Below are 26835 nucleotides of genomic sequence, written 5' to 3'. Positions count from 1 at the left end.
CTGGAATGTTCCTATACACTACAATTGAGCCACCTCCCAAAATAAAGATTTTTTTTTAATAAACTTTTTAAAAAATTCCTTTGTTTATACATTGATTATCCTTTTCTGCCATAGCAGCATACAGGAAAGCCCTTATCTGATTGCTTACTTATTCTCACCCTTAAATCCTTCTCAAAGTCATTACCTTCTCAGGCTGTAGTCTTCTATTCTCCAGTTACAGCCTCCGCACTTGGTTTTCAAGATAGTCAGCTATATATTTGGCTGGATTAAAATTCCTTAAGTTTAAATGGGATGCTTCTACCAACCATTCTGATCAGTGCCCTGTCCTCGTCATTATTTAGGGCTCTATTAATCCCAGAGCTGAATTTTTGCAGCAATAGGTTTAGATCTGCTTCTAGACCACTGCTAAAAATGTAGCACAACATAGTAGGGGAAAGGGACCTGGGGATCCTGGTGGACAACAGGATGACCATGAGCCAGCACTGTGCCCTTGTGGCCAGGAAGGCCAATGGCATCCTGGGATGTATTAGAAGTGGGGTGGTTAGTAGATCAAGAGAGGTCCTCCTTCCCCTCTACTCTGCCCTGGTGAGACCACATCTGGAATATTGTGTCCAGTTCTGGGCCCCTCAGTTCAAGAAGGACAGGGAACTGCTGGAGAGGGTCCAGCGTAGGGCAACCAAGATGATTAAGGGAGTGGAGCACCTCCCTTATGAGGAAAGGCTGAGGGAGCTGGGGCTCTTTAGTTTGGAGAAGAGGAGACTGAGGGGTGACCTTATTAATGTTTATAAATATATAAAGGGTGAGTGCCACGAGGATGGAGCCAGGCTCTTCTCGGTGGCAAACAATGATAGGACAAGGGGCAATGGGATCAAGCTGGAACACAAGAGGTTCCACTTAAATTTGAGAAAAAACTTCTTCTCAGTAAGGGTGACAGACACTGGAACAGGCTGCCCAGGGGGGTTGTGGAGTCTCCTTCTCTGGAGACATTCAAGACCCACCTGGACATGTTTCTGTGCAACCTCACCTAGGCGTTCCTGCTCCAGCAGGGGGATTGTACTAGATGATCTTTTGAGGTCCCTTCCAATCCCAAACATACTGTGATACTGTGATACTGTGGTAACCTACCACTGGAACCTCTTTGGACACCATGTCTTCCACCTAAGTTCTCTAACAGGCTTTTTCTTCTTGACATCTGGCTGCATACTCCATTCTCATGGTTTATTGGCACTGCATTCACCCAGTTTTAATGAGAATATCACACAGCAGTAAGTCCTAGTCAAGAACCTCCTCAAAACAGTAATAATAGCTATTCCTCCTAAAACGCTGTGTAGACTTGTATTGTATTCCTCCATTTCAACTTCTTATTATTTGGATTCCACATCTGATTTTTATTTTGGTTAGGATAGCTATTAAACTAACTACTGTGTTTCCATTAAAGAAGCCCTAGCATGATTTTTCAGAATTTTTGAGGACGCTTGAAATATAAGCCCTCCTCCAAAAATAATCCCTAGTTACAGTTCATAAAAGAGTCAATTTAAATAGTGTCCAGGCAGCCATACATGTAAAAAAAGTAAAATTAATTGGCAACAGAATGCAGCAGGACAGATAGTGTTTGGAAAATTACGATGATGTTCCAGATGATGACATGACTGTATTTGAATAAATGTTGATTTTTGTTCATGAATATTGGTAAATGTAGATTGTTGTACATGGAAAAAGGAAATAGAGTCACAAGAAATACATGATGGAATTCAGGGTTTGGAGTTATGATGATGTTCCAGAATGTGAAGACATGACTATATTTGAATAAATGTTGATTTTTTTGTTCAAGAATAAATGCTGATTGCTGTTAATGGAAAAATAGGACATCCCCCTTAACGCATATTTTGGAGCAAAAATTGATGTAACACCCTGTCTTATTTTTGGGGAAGCAGGGTAGTCATTCAGGTCATATTGCTCCTATAAATAAAAACGGTACAGAGCAACAGGTTTATCACTTGTTTAATCTCCTGATTTTAAGGGAAGATACAAATACTCTGGAGTACTAGCAAGCCACAGATCAGTTGGACAGGCAGGAGAATCAGAGCACACTGATGACCAAAGCTCGCAGTTCTAAAGCATTTCAGGATGAAAACTAAAGCAACCGGGGCTTTCAAAGTACCTGATCGTAAATTTTCTGGCCTAGCAGAACTTTGAGGCTACTGCTGAGGCTGAGACCACTCACATCACTGCTTGAAATCAGCTTTCCCTCTCACGTTTACTCCAGCGGATTTAGCCTTCTGAGGTGGCTCCGGGCAGAAGATGAAGCAGGGGAGGGCAGGGGCCACCAGGCGCAGGCCCCAGGGGTGGTGGCTGAGGTGAGGTCGGCAGCACCCCACCCTAAGTCAGAACAAGGGCAAATAGCTCGCCGGGGCCGGGCGAGAAGGAGTCTCCGCGCCGCCGCTGCCGCCAGGCAGGCCCAGGACCGCCGTCCCCCCAGGACCCGCGGCCGCCTCCGCACCTCACGCTCGAGGTCGAGGCACGCCGCCCGCCGCCCCGCGCAACGCCAAGCTCTGATTGGTTCCCCACGCCAGTGGGGGCGGGACCTGCAAAGAGACGCGGCCAATCCGCACCGCGGTGAGTTTTCCCGGGTGATCCCCGCCCGTGAGCGCGGGTGCTGTGCGCAGGCACGGCACGGCGGGGCGGGGACGGGACGGCGGAGGGCGCGTGCGCGCGCGCGTGAGGGAGGGAGCGAGCGAGCGAGCGAGCGAGCGAGCGCCGGGAGCCGGGGTGAGCGGAGCGGGACTGAGCTGAGCTGAGCCGAGTGGAGCCGAGCGCGGCAGCGGCCCGAGCCGCGGGGAGCCGGGCGGTGTCCGTCGTCACCCTCGAGCGGGTTTCTCCTCAGGGAGCGTTTCCCTTCCCCGCGGCGCGGACAGGAGCCCCCATCCCTTCCGCCGCCCCTCAGGCAAAGCCCCCTCAGCTCTCCGGGCAGCGCCTCGCCGCCCTCAGCCCGCCTCTCCTGCCATGGCTCTCTGCCGCCGCCTGGCCCGGCTGGCCGCTCACCTGCAGGACCCGCGGAAAGTGGCCGCCTTCCAGCGGCTCTGCGGGGTGGAGGGACCTTCGGGCTGGGCCGACGCCGAGCGGCGAGCCGGGGGCCGGGGAGCGGTGGTTAACGGCGCCCCCCCGGGCGCGGAGCAGGCGGGCGGGCAGAGGCATCCTGCCGGGAACGGGACGGTGCCCGGCGGCGCGGGGTCCCCGCAGCGCTGGAGGAGGAGGCCGCGGCGCAACTCGCTCACGGAGGAGGACGGCAGCCAGGAGTTCACCACCCGCAGCCGCTTCCTCTACTATCTGTTCAGCCTGGGCACGGAGTTGGGCAACGAGCTCTTCTACATCCTCTTCTTCCCCTTCTGCATCTGGAACTTGGACGCCTGGCTGGGCCGGAGGCTGATCATCATCTGGGTGTGGGTGATGTACGTGGGGCAGTGCACCAAGGACGTGATCCGCTGGCCGCGGCCCGCCTCCCCGCCCGTGGTGAAGCTGGAAGTGTTCTACAACTCGGAGTACAGCATGCCCTCCACCCACGCCATGTCGGGCACCGCCATCCCCCTGGCGCTCCTGCTGCTCAGCTACGGCCGCTGGCAGGTAACACTTCGCCGTGTGTTTTCCGGCCCCGGAGTGTCAGGCTATGACAGACTTGGTTTCTTTTGGGGGAGGAGAGAGAGAGGGGCTGAGTGTGGGTAAAACGTGAAATCCGCACCTTTTTTCCTTGCCACCCCCCATCCCTTTAAAAAAAAAAAAAAGTATTTTTTTATATGATCCAAACGAGTGCTTAGATAACAAGAGTTGCTTTAATCTGTCTTTTGAATGGGAATTCTGCTGACTTTGTGCGTGGATAGCTCAGCACACATTAAAAGTCCGCTTTATCATCCTGATTTTTGTTTGTTTGTTTGTTTTTCCAATTTATTTCTTATACGGTGAATGCTTTGCACGAAGTTTGGATAGGAATCTGATGTTTTCACATGCGTTTGGTTTTACTGACTGAGAATCTGGTGGAGAGCCAGGGACTTTTTGCTGATCCTTCTTTGTGGCTTTAGCTTTTTCTTTAACACTGCTTTTAGTTTCATTACCCACAAACTGGAAATTATTTCTCTTTTGAGGAGTACGTATCCTTTCAGATGGTTTTACAACTATTAATGTGGTAATAATTATCAGGAACTGATAATCTCCGGTCTTTTCAGCACCTTCATTTAGCAAAATCTTAAAATCTGCCTATTGCTCTTTTGGGTCAATAGATTGAGTTAAAATAACACTGTTGATCATCTGGTTCATGCAAACTGTGGCATGTGCTTTGGAGTTTGCTATTGGCAGCATGGGCAACATAAGAACTCCAAGCAAAGTACAACACGTATTCAGCTCTCTAAATCACTGCACCAGTTTCAGTAGTAAATGAGGGAGAAGTCTTGCCCAGGCAAAAATATTCAGTATTGGGTTTTGTGGGCTGTGTGTGTAATGTTGAAGAAGTTATCCAGTAAGTCTACTCTTAAGTTGTTAATGTTTACAAATTCTTATTATAATACCTGCCTAATTTAAGCCAAATGTATGGCATCTTAGTAGGCTGAACTCTCTTTCTGGCTTTATGCAGGGGCTGAGCTCTTCCCAGTTAGTGTTAACAATCAGCAGTTGTTTGCTGTCACAGTGTGACACGGTGTGCCTCTATTTCAGTGTATAGAATGGCTGCCCGAACAGAAAGAGGTAGCTGAAGGTTAGAGATTGTATTTGGCCTCTATTTTAATCAAAGCTTATATATCTACTTCTGCAAGGTGATACAGCATGCCCAGAGTAAAGCTATAAGGGATTCATATTCTTTTCTAGGAAAATGTGAGGTATCACTCTGCTGGAGTTGTACAGGCATCAGATAATGCCATGGTTTATGGGTGTTTGAAATAAATATTTGGAGTTCTGTCACTGAGATGCTTAAAGTTTTCGTTTTATATGACTGACTACAGTCTAAATATTTGATTATTACTTGTTAGATGTGTAGTGTTAATGTCAGTTGGAAGAATGAACTGGATTTCTGTTTCTTTGCATGTGAGGAACCTCATTTGGTAGTATCAGTCAATTAGCTTTGCACAGGCTGATGTCGTGTACAGAGGAGAACCTAGCTTGATTGCTTTTATAGAAACAGCAAACTGACAGTGTGTGAAATGGGTTTTTTTGCCAGTGAGCCAAGTTTGATTTCAGTTTGCCAATCCCAAAACTGCAGTATGTGAAATATCATGCTAATTGATTAAGCATATATATAATGAATGCATATCAAGAAATCCTAAACATGCAGCCTGTTATTAATTTAGAACCATGCTTAAGAAATGGAGAAGCAAAGAGTTTGAGTCTTGATTTTAATTCCTTTTTTCTATAAAATGAGTTTGACTAACAGACCTCTCTGAAATCAACTCCTACCATTTCAAAATGTTATTTAAAAAAAATACCCTTTCTAATTTTTAAATGATTTCCAAATATTAATCAAAGGCTAACCTGAGGCATGTTGAATATCTTTTGATTCACCTCTAAAGAGACTTAAGCTTTCATCTAATGCTTCTGTTCTCTATATTTTACCAGTGTTGAAAGGAAATAGAATCTGTATGACAACTTTTTGTCCTGCTATACTGGAAATAGAGGGTGTTAAAAAAATCTGACCTCAGAACTTCTTTGAAAGCTATTAATTTTAAGGGAGCTTGTAAAAACTCTGATTTTTATTTAAATTGTACCTATTTATCAGTAGATACAGGTGGTTAGATTTAAAGTCGTTGGCAAATGTTGGGGTACCGTCTTTCTATATATTTAGTATAAGCAAGCATTACACAGACCCTGATCGTAATGAGTCTGCATCTCAGGGCTGTTTGTGCAGAAAAATCATAGTACAGCAAGACTAAGTTTGAATTTAAGCAGACACAGCTACAACTCTCTGTGGGGACTTCTGTTCTGGAATACAGGTGAATTTAATTGAGTTTGCCACTTTGAAGCTTATACTAAACCAAAGAAAGCCACTCTTGCTCTAAAAGATGTTACTCCAGTGAGAAAGGAATCACTTTCCTGTATAATTTATTTGGAGTTTTCTTTCATTGGGCTATGACTTCCTCTATTGTGTAATAGTTCTTTTCTGTTAAACAAAGACGATCTGTGAGTCTTGCCCTCAAACAGCATAGAGAACAGAGCGAATCTACACTTATTTTTCAAAGTATGGCCCAAATTGCCCCTTTAAAAAGAAAAAAAATCTGAATTCAATTAGGTTTGCTTTTAACCTGTTGAATTAAGTTTGTGCTTTACTAGTTTTCACTGCCTATCAGCAGCCCTATTACAGTTTTTTTTCTTTCATGTAGTATTCAAAAGTATTATTGTGTATATGTAGTAAAGCTAAAATATTTGCTTATAAACAAAATTGTTCAAGTAAATTGTTTTCAGAGGTGATGTGTTTTTATTAAAGATGATTTTGGCAAATTTTCACAATTAGAGACTTTGGACATAGGGAATATTCAATGCAATCAACTTTCAGACAGAAACAAATTATATGTTAAGATAATTTTAATTCTATCTAACTGCTAACTGTTCTGTGCGTTGTAGAATATATTTTTTCATTTTCTCCTTGTGTTATGAAAGCATGCCTGAAATTTTCTATTGCACTTGCATAATCTTTGTGTATTTATTATTGTTAAATTTCAGCAGGGAAAAACACTTCTTTCAAAGACACTTCAGTAACCTTGAATTATAAAGCTTGTGCCGAAGACTCATGAGAGTTTAGGAGTGTTGTAGATGTTAGTATTTTTCTGTCTGTCTTTGAAGGTCTGATACACTTGAAAGAGGAGGACAAACACTTAAAAGACAGTGAGATTATAGATCTTGATATGATGTATCACATCATATGCCATTATCACATTGGGGAAAAACTGTTTTCTTTTGAAATATTGGCAGTTTGAGCGAAGCTGGTGCTTATAGTGTCCTGAACAGGGAGGAAGAGATGATATGAACTACTGATTACCTACAAAATCTCCAAAAGCCTAAAGCTGGGACTACAGGGAAAAGTATTTTTTAATATTTTATTTGGTTACTTTGAACTGCTGATTTCAAATAGATATCAACACATATTTTATTAGAAACGGTGCTCGAGTTAGGATGGTACCTGAATGTGTCATAACCCTACTGTTTTATTTTGAGGAGGGGAAAAAAAATATTGGTCAGGGAGACAGAAAACAGGGTTTTCTCCCAGAGCCCCTCCAGGATGCAGCCTGACTCTGGCAGTACTGGTTAGGATTAGAAGTGATGGGTTCACACTCCTTCCTGAGCTCTGCATTAATGAGCTGAGTCAGGAGCTGCTGACTGTCACTGCAGGGCAACGGAGGGACTTTAAGTTGATATTCAGCAGGATCCCAGAGCCTTGATTGATGAGTAACTGGCCTCTGTAACTACATTAACCAACATGGGTTGAATGGGCTTATCTTCTGAAGCAGTTTAAATCACTAAATACGGCAGCATTGTCCTCCCTATGTACTTGTCTGCCAATGTTTTATATGCAAATCCTGTCATCAGCAACTCTCTTTCCACCCCACTGATTATAATAGCAACCTTAATAAGCGCTACTGCTAAACCTGCAGTGGAGTGCATCTATTTTGTAATGGCTTATTTGACTGACACACCTAAAAATATTTTTCGGTTTTGGTGCTGTACTGATTCTTGATAGTACCAATTGTGTAAGAATGGCCTGTGGTACTAGGTCAAACACCCTTCCTGAAGTCTTCCATCCACACCATCACTTTGATCAACTAAAGCTGATGAATCTAATCAAAAGAGATGGGTTTGACAGGTTCTGTGTTGGGATTTCAGAGAAAACTTGATCGTTCTGTGATTCTGATTGACCAATATGAAACATTACCTCCAGAACTGCCTGCCTTCTCTTTCATTTCAAAAGGCTAGCTTGTCTTAGATCCCCACTGGGAATGGGGAATAACTGGTTATCAGGGTTGGATGAATAGTCTAATCATGACACGACTATATTAAGAATTTTACAGAAAGTGAGCAAATCCTAGTTTTAAGTGTTTGTCCTTGTTGAAAAGCTTGCACTATAAGTAAAATAAATGTAATTATAAAACTGGAAGCTACACATAGGTGCCAATCTCGTCTATACAAAGTCTGTGTGTAAGAGCAAGTACTGACTGCTTTCAGAAAGAGATGTCTCATCTCTCAGAGAAGTCTGAATGGGTTTTGGCTGAAATATCGAAGTTGTGAAGAAACTTACGCAAAGAGAGGTGTGCTTGTAGAGTTGGTTTTCTTTCATGTGTTTCTTAAATAAAGTCTTCTGACATGAGAAGCGTTGCTGAAGGGCTGATCTGAAAGCCTAGAATTGCCCACACAATGAAGAGCTCTTGAGAAAGAGAGATGGGAATCTGGAGGGTCAGCACTGGCCTTGTCGCATGTATTTGAGTTGTGAGGTGACCTTTGTGTTCCTTGTAAATACCTGTAGTTTATTTGAAAAGGAAGCTGGAAAACGTCTGTGGCCTGTTTGATTCAGGTGCTTGGTTTGAGAAAAGCTTAGCCAGTTCTTACAAATCTCATTGGGGAGTCTCTGCCAAGGGTGTGCAGCAGCCTGTCCTATCAAAATGGCATTAAATATATTTTTCAGTTTTGTGTAAGCAAATATTTAATATAAAGGATCTTGGGGGAATACATAAGAACAAATCCTATACAGTTAGATGCAGAGTTTTTGATGACGAAGGAAATACTTCTGAAGCATTATTATTTTCTTAGCGGACTGAACACATGTAAATCACTCCTCATACTTTCAAATAGAGTGTGGTGATTAAACCTGAGAAAACTTCAGTTTGCACAAAAACTATTTTTCAGGTGTTGGGGGCATAAGCTGAGCAAGCTGTAGGTGATTCTTGTTGGGTGCATTCAGAGAGGGATTTATTACTATTATTTGTAATGACTGCAAAAAAAAAAAAAGTAACAGGCTCTAGTTCCTATTGTAACTCTAATTTCTTTTCAAATGATATGTAGCAGAAAATGAAACCTTTTAACTCCCTGCAGGGTTGGCATTGAAATAATTATCTTGGAATTTAAAGAAGGAATTCTCGTAATGATATGTAGCACTCAAATTTTTTATTCTTTTTGATGTTGAGGTTGGTCAGTGGAAGAAAGTAGGAAATAATTGATAAATGTAGCTTAACCGGTGTTATTTACCACTTGGCCTCTTTGGAAAGGCAGGGTTTTGTCTGTTTAGTTTTCCTAAAATGATGCATAAGTGGTCTTTCCTTTTTAGTCACCCTGTCCTCTTCTCCCTTCTGCTTCTTGCAGAAAGTCATTTGTATGCTGTGCTTTTCATACACATCTGCCCAAGCAGTGTCTCAGAGGTATTCCTGTAAACATTGATTATAGCTTTTCATATGACTCTTGACAATACCCAAATATCTTATTAAAAGCATGATGCTGCAAGTGCTGCTCGGATTCTTTCAGTGAATTCTGGCCCTAAATAATTGTCTCAAACTCAAGTTGAATTTCTGAGTTTTGTGTGATTTAAAAAAAGTTCATTGAGTAATACTGTAGGACACTGAAAATATTAGGAAATCAGTTTGGAACCATTTGTGAATGCTGGAAATTTCTTTAGTGTAGAATACACTTTAAAAAAGTAAATAAATGAGGAGGTAGAGTGTGTTTTAAGAATGTTCCATTGTGAAGGAGAATTTTCTGACCTAGGTCAAAGCTTTTAGGACAGATTGTTTCCTTATGAGCATTTTTAAACAATAGTTATGTTATTAAGACTCTTGGCAAAATGTCAGATTGAGGGGAGAGAGGAGTATAGGCACTTGAGGGAAACATTTTCTTTGTGATCCAGTCAGAAGCTTGCAACACAGTTTCGGAGGATATAATTGAACAAAATGGGAAATTCCCATTAAAAATATAGGGCATCAAATTCCCAAAGACTTACGGGGAGTAGTTTCACTGTGATTTTCCAAATGTCACCAATTTAATTCAGTTTAATTGATTAAAACTGATTCTGGATACGGGAATAAAATTGAGACCTGTGAGAAGATGAGTAGTCTACTCAATCAGCGTTATTCCTGGCTTTAACTTATTATGTGAATTCAAGAAATCAATTAACCTTTTCTTTTTTTTTTCCTAAATAACATGCTTGATGTTCTTTCCCTTAGTCATATGCATCAAGACTGGGACACTTTTCTTAATGGATATGATGCCTTCACAGAAACAAATTCATTCAAATATTTAAAAGCCATAATGTCAACAAAAGTATCTTTTTCATCTGTGTGTTGCATTTGTCTCTTCAATCTCTGCCTTATCAATTCAATCTTCTTCCACTTCAGCTTCTAATGCTGTGTTTGTACTACATGCTTATGCATATTATCAAAGTTTTATCCTGGCCTTCGCAAAAATATTTGTGCAAGCTGGATATCAATGATTAGTATGGATATCAATGAATAGTGTGAACATGGGGTACTTTTCTCAAGGTGAAAAATGCCAGGTTAACATTGGGTTTGAGTCAACATGTGATTTTGAAGTGCAGGTTGGGTTCTATGTGACAGTCTTTATTTTTGTATAAAGTTAAGATTTTGAATTCACAACTTGTGGTTTTTAATTTAGGAAAAAAAAAAGAAAAAGATATGAAGTTCAATAAATACACCCTATACTTAAAAGCATTGGGGTGGCATGGTAGCTATGGAGGCATAATGAGTTTTTAAGGTTATACATATGATGATCTTAATTGAGGGTGAGAAGGGAGAGTTCAAGATGCTTCTGTCTAAAACAGGCTGCTCCTAAATATCTGACTCTAAGTGATTTGGAGTGTGGTCAAGAATGAAGACGTGGAAATTCTGTTATCAGAAAGAACAAGCTGAGAGAATGAAACCTGGTTTTTATGTTCACCTCTGCCAGCTGTGATCTCTGACCTTTCAGACCCTCATCTGTGAGGAGATAAGATGCCCGTCTGCCTTCTGATGCCTGAAGGAGCAAGAATAGCAATGAATTTGGGGAAGAGGATGGAAGTGAACTTGTGATCTTGTGTCCTTTGTGCCTCTGTGGGTCTCATTTGGCATGCAAAAAGCTTTGGGACTAAAGCTGCTGGAATTCAGCAGTCTTGATTATGTATCTTTAAGTACAGACTGTCAGTGTGTCTGTATACAACTATTTAGAAAAGATCTGAAACTTTATAACTCACAGATAATTGATAACTGGTAATTTTCAAATTTGTGAATGCAGTATTTTCCAAAATAAAAGCAAACAAAAATAATGAGTGCTTATGGCTTTCTTCTGTGAAAGCCTGAGATCAGTTTATATTAAAGTTTTCACATTATTCTTTCATAAAATGTGCCTATTTCAAGTAGAAAACGTAGTGAAAGCTGTTTGTTAGTTGTTTTGTTTGCTTGTGGTTTTTGTTTGGTCTGTGGTTTTTGTTGTTTTTTTTGTTCAAAGATTCATTTGCGATCAGAAAGGAAGTTTTGTGAAATCCACTATTATTGTAAAGCAGGGCTGATAACAAATTTTAATAGTCTTAGGGCACTATACTGATATTATAGAAGATGTTTTTGTGTTCAAGGAGGTTTTGTCTGCCTAAGCAGTGGGAGGTTTTGGATACTTACAGCCACAGTATTACCACTGTATATATGCAAAATATTAGTACACACAGGCATTTAGAAAATGCCCGCTAGTGCCTCTGTATGCATCATTTTCAGACAATAATTTGGAATTAAATTTGTGGCATCAGCTTTTTTTTTTTATATAAGGACCAAGGTGATGTCCTCTGGTGTTGTAACTTGGCATGCTGCTGAGCCGTCTTCCTGCTGAGCTACAAGGTGTGTGGGAGTGAGTTCAGTCACCTGGGACTGTGGGAGGGCTTAGTCACCTTGTACACTTATACTGACATGTAAGGACATAATAAGTGGTTGCTTTATCACCTCAAGGCAGATTTAAAGCAAGTGCTACCAGTTGGGTGTTCTAGGAATTCTCGAACCCAGTGGCTGCTTTTAAAAGGTATGGGTGAAAACGGGAAAGGGGGCGGAAGGATATTGTGCTTTATTTGTGTTGAAGTAGGGGGTTGTTCTGCTTGATTTCTGCTACAGTCTAAGGAGGCCAGTGAACTATGAGTCCCAAAGGGTACCTGCAGCCTTACGATGCTCTGCGGGTGGATACTGGCATTGTGCAAAAAAAGTCAGATGGGTTATGTGGGCAGTCCAGGGAGGTATGGATGTAACATGGGAAAGAACCAGTACAGATAAAGGTTAAAACCTTCTTTATATCAAATTTTATTTCCTGTATTTTACATAAAGATGTGTTTATCTGAACTGATAGTTATTTTACTGACTGATAAGTAGGCTTCAAATATAAACTGACAGTTGTCTAAGTGTACTGATTACATATTGGGATCATAAAGGAGAATGGTTTGGATGGGAACTAATCACAGAAATCAGTTTAACTGTTGTGTTGTGGAATATTATTCCAGGGGAAATGAAAATAATTGTTTCAATCTTCCACTTTTTTATAGTGGATTAAATACAATACAACTAGGTATACTTTGTGAGTAAGCTCTCTTGGGTGTAAAGAAACTGGGTTTAGCACTTCTGTGATTATTATTATCATGCATTAAAAATACCATAAATCAGCATGTACCTAATATTGCAGACACGTTTGTGGACAGGTCATGCTAAAGCTATTCAGTAAGAATAATTTGTCTGGGTTTAAGTTAAAAATTCTTCATTACTTTAAGAATATATGAATCAGGGTTAAATGTATGACTGGCTTTTTATTTGAGACACAACAGGGAAGTGTTTGGGCTCTTTGATACAGATGCTTTGCTACAGAGGAGCTAAACTAGCCAGTGTTTTCAGATGTTTTAATGGGTATTTATTCTCAATACTACGAAAAGCAGAGTGAGATATGACAGAACCAGATATTGTTTACAAAATTTTCTTCAAAGTTGAAGTTTCTCTAATAGTTTTCTTTTTCCCAAACACCACTCCCTTAAGAGTTCCTGAGAGCAAGAATTTCATTTCCAGAATTTATCCTACTCTTCCTGCTGTTTACAATGACCTGCCCAGGACTCTTAAAACACAACTCCTCACATACACCTTTTCTGTTGTACTTTTGCTTCTTATGGCCTTGCTTTTCAGCTGCTCCAACTTATTCTGCCTCCCAATCCCCACTTCTTACCCACAGTATCCTTAACTGCAGAGCCTGGCACTTTGGTGATATTCCTGCTAAATCTCCAGCTTCTGTTTCTGTCAGGTATTGCAGAAATGCAGGAAAAGTCTGTCTTTATTAAAGAAAAGCCTTACTTTGACTGGAGCCTGGAAGCACAAAAGATGTGTGCCAGGAAACAAGAATGGACGTATGGTATTGAGTCATGGGCAAAATCATTTGAGACTTTTGACACACACGTGAACACACACAAGCACATTCTGCCACCCAGTAATTGTGATGCTATTAAATTTTCTGGTCAAGAGGTTTGCATAGCAAATCTTCCCTCGCTAGTCTCTGACAAACAAGAAGTCCATCTTCCCAGACTTACATCTTGCAGAGTATGTAAAGAAGTGCTAGAAGCTACTCTTCAGAGAGTATCAGGTATACCTGTCCCTGTATACACAGCATTTCTGCTTGGGTTGCCCTCTGAGGAATAGTGGAGCAGCACTGGGCAGGGAGACTGTGGCTTGAGTGTCTTCTGGTGCAAGTGGTGTTGCTTTTACCTTGAGATCAATGGAAGTGATGGTAGAGGCACAATGGGGGTGAGTGATGGGGCTGCACTTGTGTTCTGGGGGTGTAACGTGGGGTGCAAGGATTGTTTTTGTGGCTGCTCTAACAATGTCAGCATCCGATAGCTCTGCAGTCGTGTCTTTAGTATGACCTAGTTACTGGTGTATTGCCCATTATTACCATAATTCTGAAAGGCATCACACTGAATTGGTTCCTTCATCATTTCATTTAGAAATGAATTATTAAGTACATAATTTTGTTTAGATACAATTTATAGATGAATGTAGTAGAAGCAAAGACAAATACTGCTAAAGGAATTAGAGTTTAAACTAGATATAACACAACTGTGAGCTAGGCATTTAGAATTGATTTTAACGTGAAATCTGTTTCTTATGTAAAACATAAGCTTCCTGATTTTCTATTAGAGAAAATTATTTTAGGTTTGTCATGTTAACATGGTCCTGGAGCTGAGAATTCAAAGAATGTTGGAATAATGCAGAAGACCTTCCACTGAAAGACTGATTTGGACGCTTGTCAATCTGTTAAGTGGCCTTCACAGAGGACATTTAACTTTCTCCAATCAGATTAAAGATACTTTCTCTGATTTGTTGGATATTGTACCTATATAAGGAGCAAGGGAAAGGGCAGAAAAACTGCCTGTAATCCTTAGTTCTTATTCTGAGATTCAAGTACATCTAGACTGCCTGTTTATATTGAAAATGTTTATCATTGCTTTCATGTAGGAAGTGAAGCAATTTTGGAAACATGCCATTTTGTCTTGTGACTGCTTCTTTTATAGAATAATTATTTTTAATACTGAAAAAAGGAAGCCATGTCCTGCCTTGTACAACATTTTGCAATATTGTAGTGGGGAAAGTGTTTCTTACTGTGCTGCAAGATGTGAATTAGCATACTTGCATTTGAAAGCTATAAAAGTTGCACATGCTGATATGTGCTTATTAAAACAAAGTATTATGTTTGCTCCTGGTAAACAGTCCTTATTAATAAAGGGTCTACTAGAAGATGGAAGTAATTGGAAACAATTCTTTCATGTTTTTGTTTAATAAGCATGGATTGTTAGAGGAAATTTATATGAGTTTGTAGGGAACAAAAAAGATTACTATTTTAGGAGTGTCATACTGATACTCAGATTGAGTCAAGGATTGCAGAAACTTGAAAACAGTGTGTAAGGAATTGAATTGATTTGTAAATAATTGTGAGTTCTTCCTTATCAGGAGAAAGGTGAAGCTTCTAGATTCTGCCTGGATAATTGTTAACTATCCTAGCATATTATGTAGCTGCTTCGCCCAGTGTAAACTGTTCCACAAGGCTTGTCTCTGCCCATATTGCCAATTTAGGATATCATAACATGGCAAGACTTAACTGCTGCAGAGTTCTATTGACTTTTTATGGCTTTGTCTGAAAAGATATGACGAATGCCCTGAAATTCACATATCCTGAATGTAAAGGAAGAGGACAAGGGAATAGTTGAAAAAGTTTGACTTAATAATATTTTGATTTTATGAAAAGTGGACTTACTCGAGGTGGTCTAATAGGCTTGAGTAGGCTAGGGCAAGGAGAATGTTAAGCATAAGCAGCATTAGTTGGAATTAATTGTAGAATTCTTATAAAGTGATTTGTTTGTTTGTTTTCCAAATTCTAATACCATCTCTCCATCTTTTTCCCCTACCAGTATCCCCTTATGTTTGGACTGATCCTTGCATTCTGCTGGTGTTCTTTGGTTTGCTGTAGTCGAATTTATATGGGAATGCATTCAATTTTGGTAAGAAAATATTCCTAATAAACTTTTAAATGATGCTCTGATTTCATACACTTCCATCACACTTAAGTTTTTACAGTGCATTAATTGTATATAGATTTTTTTTTAATTTCTTATAGGAGCAGAATACGTATATTTCTTCAGCAGAGAAATTGATACAATAGCCAAAAGTGGATGTTAATCTTCTGTTAATTTATCTTCTTCTTTCACAAAGACAGCCCACAGTTGAGATTTAGCTGATGTTTAATAGCAGTTTTAGTGCAGAAATTGATGACTGCACTAAGGTGTAGAGTAACTTTTCTTCTATGGAGTAGAAATAATTTTGGAGGATGAGAGAGTGGCTGTTAATGTCCAGTTGGGTTCCATGTCAGCTACTCAAAGCATCTGCATTTTGGAGTGCCATGCTAAATGCTAGGGTTTCACTTACCGAAGTTTATAAAGAACCAAATAACAAAGTTGTCATCTTTGAAAACCAGATTTTTTTTTATTAAAAAGGATTAAGAAAAAAAATCAAACAAACACAAATGCATGCAGTGTAAAAATGGGAAAACAAGAACACTACAAAATGGTAACCGGAATGTAAGACCACAAATAAAGATGGCTAAAGAGGTTTTTGAGGATCACTTCTTCAAGAAAAACTGATAGACAGAAACCAGCAAGCCTGGAAGTGAATAGCACAGCTGGTAGACGAGCACAGTCTAAAAGGAGCATGTGAAAATAAGGCAGCTCAGACAAGCTGAATGACACGTTTGCATCAGTGATGTGGTGGCTTCCCAAATCAGAGCCGCTTGTGTGGAGGATGATGGGATGAACTCATATTTCAGCTGATAGGTAACGTCGTGGAACAAAGTCACACATCAAATAGCAATGCAACGAGGTTGTTCAGCATTTTCCTATATGAATTCTCTATAGTTTTTGAGCAAATACAATTAACCATGTGTTAACCTGTAGTAGAAATCAACCTTGGTTCCTAACATGGGGGCAGGTAGGGTGGCAAATAGCAAAAGGTTGTATTGGTTGCTTCTGAAATAAGCAAGTTTGACTTTCATATCAGGCAATTGTATTAGAGCTTTTATCAAGCGTTCAATTAGTGGAAGTGAATAAAAATGATTCATTGAAGGTGGAGCAATACAAATACTGCTGACAAAAGTCCGACCTCCTGGCTTATATGGAAAAATTGATAAGTACGCGAATGAAGGTGATCTGGTTTCTAGTGCTTGGATTTCTAGAAAGCTTTCAAGAAATTCCCTCTCAACAACTAAAGGTGACTAAAGCTTCAGATAATTCTGTGCAACTGAGTGAATAATCAACGGTAACTGAAATTTAGTGATAAATATAAAAATAATTAAAAGTAACCTTTTAAGAAAAGGCATTTTTAAAACAATAACACTGAAAACCAAATATGAAGCCACAGAAGTTACCCTTCCTCTCCTTTAGTAGTTGGAAACAGTTCTCCATCCTTGCAGTGTTGTTAATTCCGAAGCTGAAGTGGAAAGACTCGACCTCGTTAATGTTTATAAATATGTAAAGGGTCAGTGTCAGGAGGATGGAGCCAGGCTTTTCTTGGTGACCACCAATGATAGGACAAGGGGCAGTGGGTACACACTGGAACACAGGAGGTTCCACTTAAATATGAGACGAAACTTCTTCACAGTGAGGGTGACAGACACTGGAACAGGCTGCCCAGGGGGGTTGTGGAGTCTCGTTCTCTGGAGACATTCAAAACCCACCTGGACACCTTCCTGTGTAACCTCATCTGGGTGTTCCTGCTCCGGCAGGGGGATTGGACTGGATGCTCTTTTGAGGTCCCTTCCAATCCCCAGCATTCCGTGATTCTGTGACTAAGCTGCTCTAAGGCTGCGCTGCAGCAGTCCTCACGCTGCTGCCGCCAGTGTGCTTGCGTGCTGGCACCCGCGCACTTGGATCTGCTGTTGTGCTGTTCCAGCAGACTAAGCTGGCAGAACTGAATTAGCCAGGCCAGCTTTGTGCTGACTGTAGGCTGGAATGCCCCAGTTCTGGACACGGACTGTTGTTGCCAGCCGGTACAATCACAGAAGAATCATAGATTATTTTGGGATGGAAGGGACCTTCAAAGCTCATCCAGTGCCACCTCTGCCATGAGCAGGGACATCTTCACCCAGATCAGGTTGCTCAGAGCCCCGTCCAGCCTGGCGTGGGATGTCTCCAGGGATGGGGCATCCACCACCTCTCCGGGCAACCTGGGCCAGTGCTTCAGCACCCTCAGTGTAAAAAAGTCTTCCTTATATCTAGTCTGAATGTACCCTCTTGTAGTTTAATACCATTACCCCTTGACCTATCGCAACAGGCCCTGTTAAAAAGTCTGTAGATCTACAATTTTGTTCGATCACGGATCATTTGATCATAACTTCATTTGTGATCATGACTATTCTAGATCTGATTATGATGCAGGTGTCCCGTTAATAGGGGATCAAATGCAATTCCTTAAACATAATAAAGATTTAATATTGTATAGTAAATGAGGAAATATGTTAATCCACAAGTCTCTTTTAGCAACAGAGCAACTAGGCTTGTCTGCATGCTAACGTAACTTAAATTATTTTTTAAAATAGTTATTACACTGAAATTGTATCTTTCTCTCTCTCTTCAACAGGATGTTATTGCTGGATTTCTGTATGCTATTCTTATACTGGTTGTCTTCCATCCCGTTGTGGACCAGATTGATAACTTCAACTTAACTTACAAATATGCACCATTAATTATCGTAAGTCTCCATTTGGCCCTGGGCATCTTCTCTTTTACTCTGGACACCTGGAGCACATCCCGAGGAGACACAGCTCAGATTCTGGGCTGTGGTGCTGGAGTAGCCTGTGGCTCTCACGTTAACTACATGATGGGTCTGCAGCTTGATCCTCCTCCTGAAACCTTACCGTTATCTCTTTCCTCTCTCACTGTGACTGTGTTTGGAAAAGCCATATTGCGGTTGTTGATTGGAGTAATAGTTCTGTTGTTAACAAAAGTAGCCATGAAAAAAGCCACTATTCCACTGGCATGTAAGATATTTTGCATACCACATGACGATGTTCGGAAAGCAAGACAACGCATGGAAGTTGAGCTTCCCTATCGCTATATTACCTATGGAATGGTAGGGTTCTCCCTCATGTTTATTGTTCCTTGCCTTTTCCATTTTATTGGTCTCTCTTGATGCAGTTTTAGCATTTTAAATAGGAAGAGGAGAACTAGTTGCTTTTTGACGAGGTGTACTAGTTTGCTAAGGAAAGGCCAGTGAGCTTGGCTTTAGCAGGGACTTCCCTTTAACAGCAATATACAGCAGGCAAAGCATTTAAAGAACTTCGCACATCTTTGGGGATGGTATGGGGCCAGAAGTCAAATATCAGTCCATGAGAAGTGCTGAGCTCTATAAATGCCATGTCTGGACTTACTGCTGTAACAAAGTCTGTGTGTATGTGAGATGCAATGAATGTATGTGGAATGTCTGTCATACTGCACCTCTCTACACTGATATTTTAACAAGTATGTCTGACAGCTCATCAGAAACCTCCATTCATGATCTGTTTGCCATTTCACAGTAATTTATTCAAGTTGTTGGACCATAGACTGCTAAATTTGCTTTCCTCTTATTTCCCAAAGCCCTGCTTCAAGATGTTTCAGCTAACAGGCATTTCTAATGGACCAAACTACGTTGAATTTTTCTAAAAAACAAACAAACAGAAGCCTTTTTCTTTAGTCCCCTCTACAGGATTGGCATTGGTAGATATCACTAGAGGATATATGATTCAGGTACTGTATTTTATGGTTTAATAACTGTGCCTTTCTGTTGCTAAATTAAGAAATGCCATATATACTGTGATGTAAAAATCCCTGATTTTATTTAAAATACTACATAGTTAGGCAGATATTTTTAAATGTTAGATTGTCCACATTGCTGGCATGGTTCTAGTTAATGGGAATATTCAGTTTAGCCTGATCAAAATTGGATAAGTGAAATGACCCAAGAATCACATCCTTTAGCTCAAGATGTGGTAAATGGACAAGAATCCCTTTTGTATGTATTTTTAATGTGTATTGTAAGTAACTGGAAGAGGATCTATTTTTCTGGAGATTGTTTATACAGTGGACAGATATTCAAAATTAATTACCTAAACATATAAACAATAAAACTACCCCATTCTGCAAAGAAATGGGCCTGATTTATTATTCCAAGCTAATTTAGAAAGACCATTGGTTTTAAGTATCGGTTAGAAAATATAATACTTATTCTGGGAAAAATATATGTATTTTTATGCATTAACATACTATATTTAAAGGTGATAATCGCTTTTACCCTATTTAGATAGCTAGAAGACAGTATAATAATAATTAAATTTTTAATCACTCTGATGGGCAGGTGGTGAGCAGTCAGGACAGTACAGTCAATGCATAAATGATTTGTGCATATCTAAATTTTGCTGAATTATTATGCACTTTTCAGCTTTTCATGATCCTTTTTCCAGTGATGAGTAGAATATGACCCTTGAACTGTAATTTCATGTGCCCTTCTTGTCTTTCATTTTGTCTGTGTTAATGTGTTGCCCAATCTGTTCTTCCCACATCAAAAACTGTCATATTGCAGCAAAACCTGTCGTATTGTTCAGCCAGACATGAATTATTCAGTTTCGTATTGTACATTTTTTTCCAGAAAAACATAGTTTGGTTGGGAAGTACAGTGGTTAGATCGAATACAAAACTTACGGGTTTGTAAACAATATTTGGAGTTGGAAGGTTTTTGTATTGGAGTTTATATCTCCAAACTGGTAGTATGTAAATTAACAAAACTAACTTTGTGTCTCTTTCCTCCAAAGCAGTGGAAGTTGTGGTACCCTGGCATTAGGTGATGTGAAAAGAAAACTTTTCTGATGCATTTCTTCAGTGCATTCAGAACACACTGCTATGAATGTATTCAAACTGATGTATTCAGAATTGATAGCGTGTTAAACAACTATATAAAAGACCTTACTTAGAAGAAAACGGTTACCTTGTTTCAGTGCACAGTTCTGGATTTATTTTTAAAAATCTGTTCTTCTCTTGCAGTTTTCATGCTGAATGTGCAGTAAAAAGGTAAATGGATGTGCAAGGTTTTGAGGGAGGGATTTCCACTGGTTTGGCTTTGCACACTAAGGTCATAAATAAATAGCTGGGGGGAATGTACACAACATGCCTTACACTTAAAGCCTAAGCCAGTGAGGTAGTTCCAATTATATTAAATTAGTCTGAGGACTGGTGAAAATAATAGGATAACTTCCTATGAAATTTAGGGCATATTCTCCTTAAACATCCTGGCTTTACAGCTTGTAGCAAGAACGTTTAAATTCTAGCACAGAAGGGACAAGGTGAGCAAAACTAATTTTTTAAGGTACGTGTTTGACTTCTAGGAACTGCAAGTTTACAGCCTCAGAGTAGTTTTAAAGCTGCCTTTTCTAGCTGTGCTTGCTCTGTTTTGCTTATAATGGAGAAGAAAAATTACTGTGGAAGATCTAGAATGGGTGAAAAAAATCATATGCAGGTAGGGCTTTCAATAGGCTAAGGATAATTGCACTGTAGTTTATTCTATTGTTACTCATAAATATATATTTTCTATTTTTATACATTACATTGGGTAACTTCAAAATGTTGTGTTCCATAGATCACATAGTCCAGTACACAGGAAAATGTGTATCAGAATGTTTATATAGCACCTTTACAACCCTGTCTCTAAGACTGCTGCTGCTTCATTGAAGTTTACATGGAAAAAGTTTTACTGGTCTGTTTTCATGTTTTATAAGGGCCTAGGCTCAATAGGGCAGTTTAGCACAATATATCATGCAATATGAATACTGCTATGGAATAAAGAATAGCAGACATGCAAAAATTTAAAAATCCAACTTAAATATGTGTATTTTAGTATATTTTTGTTTAATAATAAGTTAAGATTCCTTCCAATCAGGCATAACAAAACAGCAGGTAAACTGGAGCACTTTTTTGCCCTAAGCTATTCCTAGAGTTGAACATGAAAAACGTTTCTAGTATGAGCATCAGCTGGTACCAAATTACTTATAAGTAAATTTAACATAGCTTTAAAAGGTAGTTAAATGTCTTTTCAGAAGGACAACACAATTGAAACCTTTCATGCAGTGGTGCAAAACCACATTCATATGGCAGCGCTAATGAACTTCCTCAGTTCCAATTTGTATAGTCCCGAAAAGAGAAATACTAGTTTATAGAAGCAGATCTAGACACACATGTATTACAAAAAGCTATGAGTTAAATTTGTCTTATTTGATTACTGTATGAAATAAAACCTGAAACTAACTGTCACGTAGAGTGGAATTTGGCACGAAATTCTGTTTTCCAAGAGGCTGAAGAGACTCGAATTAGTCTTAGACTGCCTTAAACATAGCAGCAGGATTTGTTGCTGACCTGGCCCTCAAGCAGGGCCGACATTTTTATTGTATCTTGGGTAAATTTTAGGATTTACTATTTAAAAAAAAAATTAAAAAAATAAAAATAAAGGTTTCATGTTTATAAAAAAGCTGTTACTTTTGCTTCCTATACTATGAAGTGGGGTTGAAGCATCTTTGTCCTGTGCGATCACCAATAAAGCTCTTCAGCCTCTGATCACATTTGCCTTACCACGCACATTGCAAATGGGGGGAGGTGGCGAAGCTATTTTAAGACAAATTGGCAAACCAAAGGGAGCTGTATTTTTTCTTAATTTACTTCTTAAGTTTATGTACAGCTTTTCTCCTTAAAAGAAAAAAAGACAAAAAAGAAGTGTTTCTCTTAAAACGTGATGTGTGGTGTTTGTGGTATTTGTGTGTGTGGGTTGTTTTTTGTTTGGTTTTGTTTTGGTTTCTTCTTTTTTTTTTTACCAGAACAGTGTTATATTGTCTGGATTTTAAAAGCTATTACATTTTCTGTTGCTACTAGTTTTGATTTCTGCTTTCGGGGGTTTTTTCACTCCATTTCTTGCTTATTTCCCAGGGAGTGTCCTGAACTTTCTGTAAGCAATTGCTACTTAGGCGAAGATTGTAATTTTGAACTTGTAAATACTTAAGGGCTGTTAATAGCAGTTAGCTGCTCGAATACACAAAAACAAACCTTGCATGCTGTAAGTAAATACATCTGTTGTGCTAAAAATTGTTTCAGTATTTGCTTTCTCAATATAAAATTGTGATTTTTTTTTTTCCCCACACAATACATGAGATATTTAATAATTCAATGGTATAAAGGGGCATTGCTGCCTAACTCCTGTTAATTTTACTGGAGTTCTGCACCAGTTCCCTCTGTATCATATTGAAAGTGAACCCTGAAGGTCATGTCCATGCTCGGACCTGCATCCAAGCGGTGGCTGTGAAGGGCCTCGCCTTTTGAGATCTGAGATTGTTCTATTTAAACTCGTACTTAGCTCAGTTTTTACAAGATTTTTTGCAAGGGCTTAACTGGGAAGCTGTTTCTAAGCAGCTGGAACTGGCTGTACATTTGCAACGCGTAATTGATGCTTTCTCCTCTGTACCATAATTGTGCTGAATGACAAGATCCCAGAATAATGTCAGGAGATAAAATGATGACAGGAGAATTGATTCTTGGGGAGTATAGTGACTCAACTTGCTGTAATTGATTTTTGGGTGGATTTTTGGTCTAATGTATGATGTTTCTAGGTTATATAATTTACTGTTACATTCTACAAATGACTTGGAAGAAACTTTGACTTTTCTGTGGGAGGACGTCTCATTGAATGACTTCATACTAGGACTTTATTCTAGTGGAAAGCTTAAGTGGCCTTTTGTTTTGGCAACAATAGATAAACCTATTTTAAAATTTACTGTAAATACCATATTTGTCAAATTAACAGATCAGTTGCGTCACTAAAGTTGGTTTTCTTTCCGTAATACTTCTTGAAACAAAGGCAAACAAAGCTTAATTTGGGAACAAGATGTGATATAGTGTGGTGGAGATGATATTGCTTTTCAGTTCTCTAAAAAGTGAATATCACATGCTGGAATTGAAGCAAATTTAACTATGCATTAGAAAAAAATATTTGCACTCCATTCTGCACCAGAAATAATTTGTGTGTTGGTAAGAGGCCATTTAACAAAATGAAGCAAAGCAGTATGTGCTTGCAGCGTGTAATTAGTAATGGTTCCCGTAGGATTAAAGAAGAATAGGGGGTATGTAGGGGAATATTACCTTAAAGATATTGACCAGTAAATGTAAATAAAAAGCCCTGTCAAGTTGGAGTATTTTGTTAGTCACTAAACTTTGACTAAATTAGTCACTATGTTTTTCCCACAACTTTATTTTTGTTAGAAAGTGCAATGAAAGACAACGGTGGTATTCCCAAAATGGAAATTAGATCTTAAGACAATTCTAGATATCTAAAGTATCATAACTGCAAAAGATCAGTTCAGGAGCTTGTGACCTGAGAAGCAAGAGCAAAATCTGAGGGGGATTTTGTATTAATGCACTTAAAAATGATGCCAAAATTTGGCCTATACTTGATTTATATGAAATCTGTAGTACAATATAGATACATATATATAATATATTGCGTATTGGAGTTTAATGTTTTTAATGTATAGATTTTTAAAATTGTTACTGCATTCCCTGATAAAAGCAAGTGTTTGTAAAATACAAAACAGCTTTATCTGTGTAAGGTAAGGCTGTATGTTAGTATTTTGGGAAACAATGCAGTTGTAACCCCCCTGGTCTCTCAACCTCTTGGATTACTTTATTTAAAAAATGGTACTTTCAAATGTAAGCCCTGAGTTAATTGAGGATCATATAATGGTTGCTGTATAATAGTGTACAACTGATGTCTTAATAATTAATACATCAGAACTTTTTGTTACATTATTGTTAATAATTTTGTACTCATTGTACACTTTCTGCAGTTGTCAACTAATATTTAAACTCATAATGACTGGTAACTGAAGTGTCTTAACTTCATCTGCAACGAGTGGGTAATAAACTACTGTTGGATTCAGGTGTGTTCTGTCATTATTCCTTTATATTGTGTCTTTATTCCTTCCAGCGCTCCAGGACACGTGGTTGGACACACACCGCAAGGGTAAAATGCTCATCACAAGAAAACTGGCATTCACATTACTGTATAGCAATAATTGTTACAACAATATTGTCTTTGGAGGTGTGGGGCTTAGATGTAAATGTTTAGAAAAAAGTATGAGGAAATACTGAAATTAGGTTTTTCTTTTTCCACTGCCTTAAAATCTGGACTGTTTTGTTTCATGTACTGAACAATAAAAGAAGCTATTGATCAGACTATTGATCAAAGATTTAAGTTGCATCTTTCTATAGGTTTTGTCACTTGTTGCACACTGATAAATGAATACAGAAACATGCTCTTTCTCTGAGAAGAAACTTGCTTTCTAGGAAAGCACCTGTTGTGGGGAACAAAAGGTTTCACAAGTTCTGGAAGTACCGCAGTTTGGTTTTCCAGTGGATATCTGATTATCTGATGACTGCTTGGACTTATGCTGCAGGTGTAGTTTGAGACAGCTCAATCCTTACCTGTAATCAGAATCCTCAGAGAAAACCACCACATGAGTGAGTATCCTGTTGGGTCACCTTCCAGTAACTCTGCTCACCTCCCAAATCTCCTTTGAAAATTGGCCAAGTGGGGGTATTTTTTTTCCCAGACAAACGAACATCTACAGGTTTTCGTGGAATGTATGTAGGCAGTACATTTGCATGAGTTTCGCGTAGTAAAGCAGACTAATTGCAGGATACTATTAATTTCAAATGCTGTGAATTTTGCTTTACCATGGTCTCAAGAGGTTTTAACTGCAATGTAATATACAAGTAGCCTTAAATTACTTGGAGAAGTGTAGCAAAAAAAAAATACCAGTATAACTCTTGCTTTCTCTCTTCCTGCAGTTGTACAATGCGCAGTGAGAAGGTTTGAGCGGTTAAATAATGTATCTGAAAAGTATTGCAGAATACACTAGAAGAAGTGGGAACTGCCCCTTAAAAGGAAACTTCTATGCTATTTCGAAACCATTTATTGGACACTGTACAGCGTTGCTCCTTGTTTTGCTTCATGTGGAGCTAGTGCACAAAATTCTACTCGTTACATAAGGTATGAACTCTTATGCTAAGCAAATCTACAACTTGTTGAGATTGCTGTGGTTTTTTTTGTTTGTTGTTGTTGTTGTTTTTTTATGTCCCACCAAGGCCTTTTTGGCCTTTGTTAGAGCTGTCAAAAATTGAGGTAACCAGGATGTTAATTGCAAGGACCACAGAAACGTATGATCTTTTAGTTATTAGTTTGTTCTATAAGCTTCAAGTTACTTTTTAAGAGGCTGAGAGAAAGGAGTAAAAACACCACCACCAACACACACACACACACAAATACTTGAAGAACCCCAAAAAGGATAAACTCAAAGTACACGATGAAAGCCTCCAAAAGTGTACTTAAATCACACCTCTTTAGCTAGATCTTTAATTTGTCATTCCACTGATGTTTGTGACTGTTTATGGTCTTTGCTGGGGAAACAAACGTTTATTATAAGGACTCGAGTTGTTACTAAAGCAAAGCTCTGGTCCCTTGCTTCATAAAATGACTCATAAGTCCTTGGTCTTCCTGATTCTTCATTCTAAATAAAATAATTTTGAAGGGATTTGGAGTGCACATTCCTTCTCTGCTTCAACAGTTGATGGAGCTTAATGATACACTCATGGCAGTTCTAGTTATTACAAGAACGGAAACCAGAAAGGTGTAATTTGAACCCTTTTGATCAACCCATCCTGGCCAGGTATTACTGAACTGGTAACTAAGTCTCTATAGACATGAGATTTGTATCTTCTTCATTTATATATTGCGCTTGTTGCTGTTTCTGTGAGACTGTTCCACCACAAGAGTGGACCAGATGGAGAACTGCATAAACCTTTATAGATACAAAACATGTTTAACAGCCTTTTGACATCAGTTTAGCCATGACTGGCATATAGATTGTCTGATTTGACTTTTTGCTTGCCCATTACTTTGCAGAAAGTATCTTGTAGTTAAAAGTAAGTTCCTGCCCGAAAGCTTAAACCAGCAGCGCACTGGGAATTGTCCCCTCCTCCGTTATATGTTTTGTAATAGAGCTTTCCCTGTGCTTTAACCTTAGGCTGTGAAGAATAACTATTTTTCTTTTCTGAAGGATTTTCTTTTTGCTCCGTTAATTGTAAAAAAATTATTACACCCTTTGTTATTGACTTAACTGAATGCTTTGGCTTTATACAAGTGACTTATTCCAACCACGTGCAATAACTTCTCCAGATGGTGTGGCAAATCCTTGGTTTAGAGA

At 39.2% G+C, this 26835-nt stretch overlaps 1 protein-coding gene across 1 annotated transcript; it reads left to right on the top strand.

Annotated features, from left to right (window-relative positions):
* Positions 1–3003: 3003 nt before the first annotated feature.
* On the top strand, positions 3004–18692 carry SGPP1 (sphingosine-1-phosphate phosphatase 1; the record flags this gene model as incomplete). The annotated part of the gene is made up of 3 exons (XM_080345825.1): positions 3004–3621; positions 15422–15511; positions 18141–18692. The coding sequence occupies 3 exons, from the start codon at positions 3004–3006 to the stop codon at positions 18690–18692; spliced, it is 1260 nt and encodes a 419-aa protein (XP_080201951.1).
* Positions 18693–26835: the final 8143 nt, after the last annotated feature.

The sequence above is a fragment of the Nesoenas mayeri genome (assembly GCF_963082525.1).
Source record: "Nesoenas mayeri genome assembly, chromosome: 5".
In the NCBI taxonomy this organism is placed as follows: Eukaryota; Metazoa; Chordata; class Aves; order Columbiformes; family Columbidae; genus Nesoenas; species Nesoenas mayeri.
The sequence above is the reverse complement of the archived record's forward strand: the minus strand, read 5'-3'. Positions and strand labels throughout refer to the sequence as shown.